The sequence below is a fragment of the Carettochelys insculpta genome, chromosome 1 (assembly GCF_033958435.1).
Source record: "Carettochelys insculpta isolate YL-2023 chromosome 1, ASM3395843v1, whole genome shotgun sequence".
Lineage (NCBI taxonomy): Eukaryota > Metazoa > Chordata > Testudines > Carettochelyidae > Carettochelys > Carettochelys insculpta.
Window position 1 is genome coordinate 133,045,112 of NC_134137.1, and position 13,434 is coordinate 133,058,545.

Sequence of the window (13,434 nt, forward strand, 5' to 3'; positions counted from 1 at the left end):
ATTTCCTGTGTTTCATCAAAATTGTTGCGCTAAAGTGCAGAAAGAAGGAGTTATTGTATGTAAAATTTGTCCTGCCCTAGTCTGACATGGAGAAGTAAACGAGTACTGGACTAAAATTTGGCTCTGGGTAGAGTATGTAGCCAAGGGTTGGCTTAAAATTATGATATCCAGCTTTCTTTGGAAGACAGAGAAGAGCTCTTGACTGGTGGCACCTGTCATGAAGAAAGTATAATGAGAATAATGGGACCATCACATCCCTATTGTAATCGCCATCCCTGGGAACTGCATAGAGCTCCAACGAGACATTAAAATAGCTTTCCCACCAGCACAAGGAAAGCTGTCTGTGGAAACATCCATCCTCCTGTAGGGGTGAATGCCCATCAAGTACAGTGACTCTAGGCCTGGAACCAGCCCTGCAACAGTCCTCGCTGCCAACTCTGCTCACATATCTACACCACTGACATCATCATAGGACCTAACATCAACTATACCATCAGGGGCTCCTTTACTTGCACATCTACTAATATAATATATGCCATCATGTGCCAGCCATGCCCCACTGCAATTTACATTGGCCAAACTGGACAGTCTCTCCATAAAAGAATAAATGGACATAAATCAGACATCAGGAACAGTAATGTACTGAAGCCTGTGGGGGAACACTTCAATCTCCCTGGATACTCAGTGGCAGATTTAAGGGTGACAGTTCTGAAACAAAAAAATTTTAAAAATCAAATGGAGAGAGAAATCTCTGAGTTGCAATTTATTTGCAAATTTGACTCCATTAACGATGGATTAAACAGAGACTGGGAGTGGCTCGCAGCTTACAAAGGCGGTTTCTCTGCTCTGGGTGCTAATATCTCCCCATTAGACTCTGACAAAGGCTCACATCCCCCTGTCTGATCTGGCTTGCTTTTTCCTCTTTTGATAAGTCCTGTTGATACTGGGCCATTTCCACATTGCTGGATAGACCTTGTCATCTCTGGCCCTCCCTCTTACTGGGACCCCACTCTTTAAATACCCCTCTGAAACCCCCACCCCACTCATGCATCTGATGAAGCGGGTCTTTGCCCGCGAAAACTTATGCTCACAAATATCTGTTAGTCTATAAGGTGCCACAAGACTTCTTGTTCATCAAGTACAGACGACCTGCATCAACCACTACTGGTACAGTGATGGAAATTCTCTACTACAATGGGGGAATTTCTCTGTAATGTCTGTATCAGACACTTTCTCAGTCACTCATTCAGCCCGTCCTTTCACGCCACCCATTCTCTGGTCCCCTGTTCCTTCCGGCTTTAACCCTACCCTCCTCCTTCTTTTCTTCCACTTCCCTGTTAAGAAATCACTCACTGCAGGAGTGTCTCCTCATGGCCAGGCCATAATGACAGTTGCTTCATTACTGCAATGAACTCTTTTCCATAACTGGGCCCTTGGTTCAGACCACAATTTAGTCCACCCCTTTCAGAGCAACAGGAAGCCTGACATAAGACAGCTCCATGACCTCACAAGAGGGACTTTGAACCAAAGTCTCTGATCTTTGTGCCCTTACCTCAGAAGTATCAAATGTCCCCATCCTCTTCAATGGGCTCATGACACTTTGTCAGTAGCTGACAGGGGAATCTGAGCTCTCCCAGCACCCTGTATTCCAGGCCAGTGACCCTACAACTGGCAATCAATGCCCACACACTTCTACTCTCACTCCTTGCTGCTGTTTCCCTGGGCTCCCTCCCACCCTGCTGTTCTAAGGTCTTCTTCCCAAAACCCACTTGAGGGGGTAGGTCTACACAGCAAAGATATTTCAAAGTAACAGCCACTATTTCGAAATAATTACCCTAGCATCTACGCAACACAATCGCTATTTTGAAAGAACAACAGCAGTTGGATTATTTTGAAATAGGTAAACCTCATTCTGCCTATGTCTACACTAGCCCCAGAACTTCAAAAGGGGCATGATAATGAACCTAATTGAAAGATGCTAATGCCATGAATATGCAGTGCCTCATTAGCATAATGACACCTGTGGCACTTCAAAAGTGCCGCTTTTGATTGCGCGCGGCTCGTCCACATGGGGTCCTTTTTGAAAGGACCATCTACACTTCGAAATCCCCTTATTCCTATAACTAAATAAAAATAAGGGGATTTCAATGTGTGCAGGGTCCTTTCAAAAAGGACCCTGTGTAGACGAGCTGCGTGCAATTGAAAGTGGCACTTTTGAAGTGCTGAGCTCATCATTATGCTAATGAGGCACTGCATATTCATGGCATATTCATGGCAGCATATTCATGGCAGCACCTCGTTAGCATCTTTCAATTAGGTTCATTATCACGCCCCTTTCGAAGTTCTGGGACTAGTGTAGACATAGCCTCTGTGAGGAATAGCACCTATTTTCTTAATAGTTATTTTGAAATAGGGTCTGTTTAGTGGTACCTTCACTCCACTTCCTGCCCAGTCCAGGAGCTGACTGACTACTCTCTTCCCTCTTATTTCATTATTCATTATTCCCTCTTATTTCATTATTCATCATTCACTCTCTTCCCTCTTATTTCATTATTTCCCTCTTATTTCATTAAAAGCATAGAAATGGGAGCCAGGGTGAGACATATCAGATAATTGAACTGGGTTGCATTCCACTCTCAGCAAGGCTAAACAAGGAGAAGCCAAAGAGAGAGGAGAGCTCTTTCCAACTGTGAAAACTCCTCTCTCCTACATTATTGCCACCAGTCCTCTGGCAGAGGGTGAAGGCATCATCTGGTCTGCACTCCGTTAACTCTGTTTTTAAACAGCAACAGTCAGTAGGATACACTTATACCAGAGTACAAACTATTTTGGAAGCACAGAACAGGTCTTGCTGGTGAGGGAGTGGCACTCTACAGAACAGAAAATACAGAATCATATGAAGTAAAAAAATTTCATATGAAACAAAATTTTCCATAGAATTGCTCTGTATAGTAATTTCATGCCATAATAATAAAAATACAGCAGTAGGGATATATTACCAACCACCTGACAAGATACTGATAGTGACTACAAAATGCTAAGGGAGATCAGAGAGGCTATCAAAATAAAAAAACCTCATAATAATGGGGGATTTCAGCTATCCCCATATTGAGTGGGTACACATCACTTTGGGACAGGATGCAGAGATAAAATTTCTTGATACCTTAAATGACTGCTTCTTGTAGCAGCTGGTTCTGGAACTCACAAGGGGAGACAAAATTCTTGATCTAGTCCTAAATGGAGCACAGGATCTGGTCCAAGAGGTAAATATAACTGTACCACTAGGAAATAGTGACCATAATGTAATAGAATTTAACATCCCGGTGGTAGGTAAAGCACATCAGCAACCCAACAGTGTGGCATTTAATTTCAGAAAGGGGAACTGCACAAAAATGAGGTTTGACAAAAGCTAAAAGGTACAAGTAAAATCTCTGCAAGCTGCATGGAAACTTTTCAAGAAACCACTATAGAGGCCCAACTTAAATGTATATCCCAACTAGAAAAAACACAGTAAAAGCACCATAAACATGCCACTGTGGCTCACCAACTAAGTAAAAGAAGCAATGTAATATTTAAAAAAAAAAGCATTGTTTAAAAAGTGAAAGTTAAATCCCAGTAAGGAAGATAACAAGGGGCATAAACTGTCAAGTTAAGTGTAAAACCATAATAAGAAAAGCCAAAAAGGAGTTTAAAGAACAGGTAGCCAAAAACTCAAAAAAATAATAGCAAAATGTTTAAGTCCATCAGAAGCAGAAAGCCTGCTAAACAACCAGTGGGACCATGGGATCATCCAGATGCTAAGGAAGAGTGCAAAGATAAAACCATTGTGGAGAAACTACATGAATTCTTTGCTTTGGTCTTCATGGCTGAGGATGTTAGGGAGATTCCCAAACCTGAGCCTCTCTATTTTAGGTGATACATTTTGAGGACTTGTTGAGGTGTCATTTGAGGTGGTTTTGAAACAAAATGATAAACTTAACAGTAACAAGTCACCGGGACCAGACGGCATTTGCCCAAGAACCACCACAAAGTTGAAGGAAACAGCAGAGTCAGAAAAAGATTCTATATGTTCACTTTACTGACATATATACTCACTAAAAAATAGCATTCTGGCATTTACTGAATTTGAGCTAATGTGGCAGAAATAATTATTTTCATTACAGAAATAGACAAAGAATATCTGACAAGGAAACTGAAAGGAGTGGGCATAGAGAGTTAAGCATTATGACTGATCCAAAACCAAGACACCTTCCCAAGAAGCAGATGTAATAAGTTACCAGGATTTCATTGTACTTACTGTCAATTTCTCTGCCTGATAATTTCAACCGGAAGTAGGGCTTTGTCATACTACTTCAAGTTTTCTGAGTTTAAAGCATGTAGGGTTTTTAAAAAATGTTTTGTAAGTATTTTTAAGGGCAATATGTGCACAATAACTCTAAGTGTGTATGTTGGACTATATAGCGCACTATAGTCTCCTTGGGATTTTTGAATAAAAATGACTGTGTGAATTCAATATTTTAGATGTCTCTCTCTCATGACAGATATCTTCATGTAACACATATTTATGTCTCAGTTTTTCCCCTATCACTTACCAGTCATGAAGGGATCTTAGACAACAGATATGATAAGAAAAAAAATAGTTACACCTAATACATGTTATTCTTTTTAAAGATATATTTTGCTTTTGATTTCCTGTATAGATGAGATGGCTCACAGCCAAACGAAATACTCTATACTTGTCAACAATTCCACATCTTGATACAAGACCTGTACTTTAATTCTGCACATCATAAGTAGTGTGGAGTTCAAACATGCACGGTAGGAACAAGTGCCAAGTTTCAAAATTACAAAATGCAACATGATGAAGTAGGATTTGCTAAAGAAAATCCAGGGGAGAAAAATTAAAAAAGAGCTGCTTTAATACAGTGAAAGCAATAGAAACCCCAGATACAGAGGTAACAAATCAGTATTTGATAATCAACTTTAAAACAAGTCAATGACAAGTTACTGAAGGAAAGGATGGTCATATGAATAAAGGAGACTTCCAACAGAAAGTGAAGGCGAGATGGCCTCAGGACAAAAAGTAGATTTAAATGCAGAGTTGTAGAGTGCCGCTCACTAAGGGACAAAAAGGTTCCATGCCAGAACAACATGGGTTTGTGTGGTAAATACAGCAGAGTTCACTAAAAGCAAAATTATTGTGTGGGAGATTTTCCTTTTACAGGAAGTTGGTTTGTGAAGGTGGAGGTTGGTTCGGGAGTGAGTTTGTTTGTGAGTTTCTTTCATGTGAGATGTGACCAATGATGCCATCTTCACTATTACTGCAATTTAAAAATAAAAAAATGCTTAAAACTTGTTTAAGATGCTGGCTACAAATAGATCTAATGACTTAATACCTTGCCTGAAAGACAACGCATCTAACAGGCAGCATGATTTCTACAGCAGAGCAGAGTCATTGCTAAGTATAACTTCTACTTTCAAGACACCAGTTGATATCTGTCAGCTCTGTGTTCTTGGGGAACCAGGACTCAGTACCCAGCCTTTCTAATTCACAAAAGACCTCCCCATCCCGCAAGCCTGGCTTGACTCAAAACCACTCAGAAGACAAACTTACAAGAAGCTACAGAAGGCTGGAGTAGACACACCTAAACCCACCCAGACAAGAGTGACTGGATTAAGGAAACTCCTAGCCTTATTTGCATCAAAGGTGGGACAAGAAAGAATCTCTATTAGCATATAGAATGGAGAACAGAGTCTTCAAGGCTACTCCTACACTGAATTCTGGTACCAGGAAAGCAGGGAAACATTGCATGATGCAAAATAAATAAATAAATAAATAAATAAATAAAAAATAAAAATCTATGCTTCATGCCCGCAATACCGCCAGCTCAGGAAATATCAGACCAATTCTAACAAAAAAACTTTTGCTGCTATCCAAAATACTGACGCTGCTTAATTGCATAGTGAACTCCCTTAAAGGAATGCTGCCCATTGCCAGGAATGATCAGTTCCTATTGTCTTGCCTGAACGACACAACTTTGCAATACTCCCTTGAGCCATCCATAAACAAATCTAGTGTTCTCCCTTGAACTATTTCTGTTTCCCTACAAAAAACCCTACCCATGCTCAAGTAAATGCCCTGAGGCCAGCTCCATTGGGACGTCCTCTTCTTCTGACTGACCATACTGGGAGCTCTCTCTGTCTCCAGCACTCTGGACCATCAGTCACCACCACCATCTGGGAACCCCGATATAGTCAAGCTTCATAGTGTTGTTAGAACCACATTTCTCTCTCTCTGGGCAGAATCTTCTGACTTTGACCCATATGAAGAGTTTTAGTTTTTTAATCTTGAGTTTTGTAATCCAATTAAATATTAGTGTTCTGTTTCGCTCCCCTTGTATGATTACCACCTGACAATAAATAACTTCCAGGGTTAAGATGATTGCTTCCCTCCTCTCCCTGCTTCATGGGTTTGTTTTTTTTTTTTTTTTGGTTTCTCCATTTGATCTGCAGCCATGCGCCTCATACCTAAGCTAAAGATCCCTGCGGCACTCAAAAATCCTGTGAGGTTTGCTCACTGAGTGCGTAACTGTCAGAACAATTATAATGTGAAAGGAGAGATGGGAACATGCTGAACCTGGAGTGTATGAGGGTGGCAGTCTGGAAGTGCTGCTCAACCCAGCCTACTGAACCCTGGGACACACAAGGGGTCAGCTTGAAAGTGCTGATTAAGTTGACTCTCTTAGATGTGCTTAATATGTGGCCATATGTTCATCTGGTTCTAGGTGTGGAAGAATGCGAGTGCACAACATAGAATGGAGGATAAAGCATTGGCAGGTGAACTGCTGAGAAGGATCTGAGAGTTGTGGTGGATTGCCACCTGAGCATGAGCCAGCAGTGCTATGCTGTTGCAAAAAAGCTAATGCTATTTTAGATTGCATTACCAGAGGAATAACATGCAAATCATGAAAGGTGGTAATACCCCTCCCCCCGCCCAGCTGAAGTACACTGTTCAGTTTTGGTCATCCATGTAATAGAAATGATGTGGAGAAAATGGAAAGGGTCCTTAGGCAAGTGACAAAGAAATAATGCAGGGAATGGAAGCCATATGGGCAAAATCTGAAGGAACTGTGTATGCTTCGTTTAAATGAGAAGACATTAAGGAGGGACATGACAGCAGATTTCAAATACTCTAAAGGCTGCCACAAATAAATGGAGAAAAGTTGTTCCCTCTTGCCATGGAAGGCAAAACAATAAGGAACGGGGTCAAACTACAGCATAGCATTAGATTAAATCTCAGGGGAAATTGCCTAATTGTAAGAGCAGTAGGGTGATGGAACAGGTTAGATTACCCTTGCAGTCCCACCTAATCCTACAATTCTCTGGTTCTCAGAAAGGGCCACCACAGTCGGCGTGGAGCCTGCGGAATGAGTTTTCCACAGAAGATCCACTACAGAACCTGGCGAGCTGGAAAACCTCATGCTTGGTGAGGAAGATGGCTTTGCATTTAGACAGAAAACTGAAGAGAGCTCTGAGAATGGATGGTTCCTAGTTTTGTTGAGCCTCTGAAATTTTGGATCTTTATCCAAACTTTCATCCATGACAAAAACTGATCAGAGTTTGAACTGCTTTGGCCTCCTTCCTCAATTCAGGCTGCGTCTACACGTGCACGCTACTTCGAAGTAGCAGCAGTAACTTCGAAATAGCGCCCGTCACGTCTACACGTGTTGGGCGCTATTTCGAAGTTGAAATCGACGTTAGGCGGCGAGACGTCGAAGTCGCTATCCCCATGAGCGGATGGGAATAGCGCCCTACTTCGACGTTCAACATCGAAGTAGGGACGTGTAGACGATCCGCGTCCCGCAACATCGAAATAGCGGGGTCCTCCATGGCGGCCATCAGCTGGGGGGTTGAGAGATACTCTCTCTCCAGCCCGTGCGGGGCTCTGTGGTCACCGTGGGCAGCAGCCCTTAGCCCAGGGCTTCTGGCTGCTGCTGCTGCAGCTGGGGGTCCGTGCTGCATATACAGGGTCTGCAACTAGTTGTTGGCTCTGTGTATCTTGCACTGTTTAATGAAAGTGTGTCTGGGAGGGGCCCTTTAAGGGAGCGGCTTGCTGTTGAGTCCGCCCCGTGACCCTGTCTGCAGCTGTGCCTGGCTCCCTTATTTCGATGTGTGCTACTTTGCCGTGTAGACGTTCCCTCGTTGTGCCTATTTCGATGTTGGGCTGAGCAACGTCGAAGTTGAACATCGACGTTGCCAGCCCTGGAGGACGTGTAGACGTTATTCATCGAAATAGCCTATTTCGATGTCGCAACATCGAAATAAGCTATTTCGAAGTTGGGTGCACGTGTAGACGTAGCCTCAGAGTTCTGGGAATAAATTAACGTAACTACTTAAATTGCTAATCCTTGTGTAGCTGCTTCTTTCCTAACTTGGCTTTTCCTGTTCACATGAAACATTGTAAGTCAGATGCAATATGTTGCTTAGTCTTTGAACAAAGGTAAATATTCCTTTATACCATCTTTTGCCTACAGAAGTCACCTTGTTTATTTTAAAGTCAAATTCAAAAGCAATATTCAGATAGCCTATAAAAATGAATTAAATGAAAACTAGAGAACAGTAAATTGGTAAATGAAATGAACAAAGCAAATGTAAGACAGAAAAATGAAAAGTAGCTGCAATGTAAAAAATGGGAAGTAGCAAGAGATTATCCCTGTGACATTGGGAGTTGATTTCTCCGATAGCACTCTATTGTTCTGTTCTTGCTAAGTACTGAGAAATCATTATTCTAGAAGCCAGAGTTTTAAATACCTCATGTAAGGTGAGTCACTATCACTCACATTCTGCAAGTGATTTGGAGGGAGATCAGCCAGTCATATTCTGTTGGAATGTTAATTATTTTCTCTGTGTGTCATGTTTGTCAATAACATAAACTGTTTTGAAGGGAGAATGGCTTATACAGTTATATATTTTGAAAACTCAGATATCGGAAAAAAATTAAAATGGAAATATAGCACAAAAATCTCAGTTTTTTACTGTTTGTTTCTACCCTTGAACCTGCAGAAGTAGTTCCACTGGAGCACCCGTCTGTGGGTAGAATTTGTTGCTTAACGATTTAGCAAAACCACCAGCTATAGCTACTTTAAAACATTTCTCTTAGAAACAATAGGAACTTGTATGAATTTCCAGGCTTTATGGTCTGGTGTCTACAGTCTCAGCCCCTGTCATTTTGTTGGTTGTGAATTCTTCATGAGTAGCCTCTAACTTGCAAACAACTGCACACAAAACACCGTAGCACCACACATATTCAAAGTTTAATAGTTTTGCAATTGCTAAGGACTGCATACATTTTGGAAAATAAAATCAGCATTAGAATGTATTAAGATTATTGCAGTCAGAGCTCCACAGATAGATGCCTTTAAACCAAAATCCAATATACCGCTCCCCTTCAAACATAGTGTATTGAGATAACACATCTCTAAAGTACACAGAACCAGGTTTAGCCTCATAAATAAATCTCCATTCCAGAAGTGAATGATCTAAAAACTTTTAACCCTCTGTCACACAACACCTATCTCTGTTATTGGACTTGGATTGGAAGAAAGGCATTCCTTCTCTAACATAGCATTTTGATGGGTAATAGTATGATGGAAAATGAAGAACAATCAGCAAACCAGGCATTGCCATTGAGATACTCCCTAGCATTCATCCCCCTCTCACTTGCATCAGTGAAAAATCAAATGCAACTCAGTTGAAATCTATAGACATCCAGCAACATAAAAGCCTTTGTAAGGGACTTTTCCCTATGGGTATGTCTATACAATGCAACTACAATCTCAAAAATAATTTCGAAATAGTGGTTGGCTTATTTCAAGATAGGTAAACCTCATCGTGTAAGGAATAGCGCCTTTTCAAAATAGGAGTATGTATACAGGAAAGAGAGCCTATTTCAAAATAAGCCATAATGCTTCCAGTGGCTCTGTTTCGAAATAGGCTCGATGCGTGTAGATGCTGTATTTCAAAATAGCTAAGTTCTATTGTGTTACTTCAAAATGGACTATTTGGGAATATCTCTTCCAGAATAGCTTATTTTGAAGTCAGACTGCTGTATACACACACCCTCTGTCTCATCTTTTAATTACAGGATATCCATGTTGTCATTTACAATCCAAGAAAAATGTGTTGAATGGCAAAAAATAAATCCTGTACCACTTCTCATATGTCAATCATTTTCAGTCTTGATACAAGGTATTTCAGTTAAACTGGAGGCCTAGTATCCTTGGAATAAAAGCTTGAAGTTCTTCATTCATTTACTTCCTTCATATTAACTCAAATCCTTTCCTAAAGGATGCACTGCAGGTGTCTCAAATTGTCATGATACTAAAAGCAGAAGTAACATTTACTTTGCTTTTTCACATGTGCAAAAGATTTGTACTTTGTTTTCCAAAGAGTCTTAGAGAAGGGAATGACCAATGTGATTTTTTTAACTTGTGATAGCTATTTGCCTTTTACTTGAGGTCTTATCCACCAAATTTCAAACCAGGCTGACTACATTTCACAGCCAAGTTATAAAGTGTAATGGAAATACCACAAGATTTCTATAGAGAGAAATAACTGAGAACTGCTTGAATGCCATGGCAACAGTAATAACCTACTAAGATCAGTTGCCATTCATTCCAATCTCCTTCAGCATATTGGGCGCCTTGTTTGTGCCAAAAAGAATGTCTGATCGTAGCGGAAGATTTCAGATTCTCTCTCTCTCTCTCTCTCACACACACACACACACACACACACACGCTGCACCCATTGACTTACCTCCAATATGATAAGCATGTAAACACCTGCTAAGATGACTGATGCAATTGTTACTTGTGTTTCTATATTTGCATGAAGGTACTGATGCTTCATGGTGAGAGAAACAATTTCAGACTCCTGTAGAAAAGCTTGAATGCTTATGAAGATTGCATTACTGTAGGAAAAAAAAGAAAAGTTCTGTTCCCTTACCAAATGAAACAACCTTTTAAATATTAATATTTGAAATAGCAATAGTTTTAAACACTCTAAGGTTGTTTAATTAGCTATAATAAATCATGTAAAGCAGCTCTTATGACACTTGAATACTAGATTGCAAATGCCATGTCCTGGAATGTAACTTAAGTCCAAGAAGTGGATAGGAGGATTGTATCGTATTGTATTTACTTTTAAAAACTAGGAAAGTTTGTTTTATTGCCAGCCTGAAGAATTATAAAATAATGGACTTTAGTTTTGTTTAAAGAATATATATTTTCATAGCATTCAAGTCAATCAGGTTTTATAAATTATTATTTAAGTAGGTTTCTGCCAACCTGTTAAGTATCTCAAAGGTTCTAGTTGTAATAACTTGCTCATTTCGCCTTGAGTTTAAAGGTAGAGTCCAGTTGTAGAAGACCTGCAAGAGATGTAATTTAACAACATAAGCAACTAAACATCAATAAAAGGGTTGCATGGCTCTGTTCAGTTTTTACCTACACATTTGGGTCCAAATTCTGGTATCAGTCTAGGATGTATGGAGATCATTGACCAATGTAAACTGCAGGCAGAATTTGATCTTTGACATGGAGAAATTAATACATAGAACTCAGAAAAAGCAGGCTTTACAACATCATGGGTGTGCTGTCCACTGGTATGTGGTCAAGTTATCTGAATGCATACGAGAATGTATATTTCAAATATGGATACAGGGATTATCTATGGAGCCAAAAGGGATATAAAGAGACAAAGTCCAGTTAAAAAAAAATCCTTGCCCAGATGCCTTATTCTTGCTCTGCACCTTTATTTCAGAGTAGCCATTCAAAGAATACAGAAAACAAACAAACAGCCTTAAACATCCAGCTGGAGATACATTTTGCATAAAGTCAACTGTGGCAAGGCTGGCCAGGCTCCTGGGCTCCAAGCCTCTACTTAGTCCACTCTCCCCTGGCCTGGACACAGCTGCCTTTCAGGAGGAGGGGGAAGGGGGAAGATGGTGGTCTGTGGGCAAGGTTCCAGCCCAGGGACCTTGTGTGGCTGCTGGTGGTGGGGGAGGGCTCCCCTTGTTATGAGCACCACAGCTCTTCCCTGGGCCACTTCCCCAGACAATTCCTCCCCGCCGTACCTCCTCCAGGTAGTGGCAGTGGTGGTAGAGGTAGTAGTAGTAGTAGTAGTAGTAGTAGTAGCAGCAGCCGCCACAGCCTGTTCCCCCTCCTGGTTTGGCTCCTCCTGTGGATTCAGCCTGCTTGGCCTTACTCCAAATCCCAGGCCTCCTGGGCAGGGGCTTTAGCCCCTTGTGGCTGAGCATTCCTCTCTTTCTTTTGGTCTCTCTAGAAAACTTGCTTTGCTTTGCACCTGTCTTTTTTTTTTTTTTTTTTTTTTTTCCTTTCCTTTCCTTTCTCTCCCCCTGCCTACTGGGCAAGGGTTCTTTTAAAGGCAGGCTTAAGTGGGACCAGCTGGCCCCAATTGACGGAGGGTATCTTTCTCCCCAGGTGCTCACACCCTGCTTGTTTTCCTGCCCTGCTTTTCCCTCTCATTCTTACCCTCCCCCACAGTCTTACCTTGTCACACAACATAAACCATTATCAGCTACCTGCTGTCAGGGGCAGTCAAAGGAACTGCCCAGCAAAGGGGAGGTCACTGGAGCAAACTGTACTCTGGCTATCCCAAGCTAGCAGAGAGATCTCTCCGGGAGAATCACTACTGGTCCAAATTATAGCATCTATCCCATCAGTAGGAATGGCTAGTTTACCAGTACCATTACCTCAACAACTTTGTGTTTGATGATGTTCTTTGATGAGCTAATGGATCCGTTTGCATTAAATCATATATAGTAGCCACGATGAGATTTTAGGCAAAGAAATGATGATTAAGGTGCAATGCAACAAAAAGTCAGTCCACCCATCTATGCAGAATCACCAAAAAGTAGGAGTCTATCATGGTTATTTTTAAAAACTATATTGCTTATTTTTAATGTATTACACCTTCAGACACAAACTTTATAGTATTCCAATTAATTTTTCCCTGTTGTGACTCCTCTTGGTTTTGTAAAATCGGTTTGCATAAGTGGAAAAGAGCAACTTGGGTCTGTTTCCTCACATGCTTCTTTCACCCAAAAGCCCTCAAATCACATTTCATCAATTTGATTTTTTTAGGAAAAAGTATGTGAATGTTAAGTGTCACAGGGAATTGACCACAAAACCCATGAAGTTCCAAACAGAGGGATTAAATACAATGTTGTAAATCAAGACAAAATGTAATTTTACCAAACAGTTTCCTTAATGCCAATAACAACATACATTTCATGACCAAAACAAAAACCCATGTAGTGTTGATGGAGATAATCCAATATCAGTAAAATAAAGGAATCTCAAAAAAAAGGGACGTGAAACAAAATGTGAGAGACAATGATATGCAAAACCCATC

The 13,434-nt window shown here is 40.8% G+C and overlaps 1 protein-coding gene across 1 annotated transcript in view; it reads right to left on the reverse strand.

The window, feature by feature from the left end:
- OCA2 (OCA2 melanosomal transmembrane protein) overlaps positions 1 to 13,434 on the reverse strand; it is a 338,099-nt gene that overhangs the window by 255,229 nt on the left and 69,436 nt on the right. Inside the window, exons 7-8 of the mRNA XM_074983294.1 lie at positions 11,346 to 11,428; positions 10,816 to 10,969 (exon numbers count right to left, since the gene is read on the reverse strand). Of these exons, the coding sequence (XP_074839395.1) occupies positions 10,816 to 10,969; positions 11,346 to 11,428 (237 nt within the window). The remainder of the gene's footprint in view (positions 1 to 10,815; positions 10,970 to 11,345; positions 11,429 to 13,434) is intronic.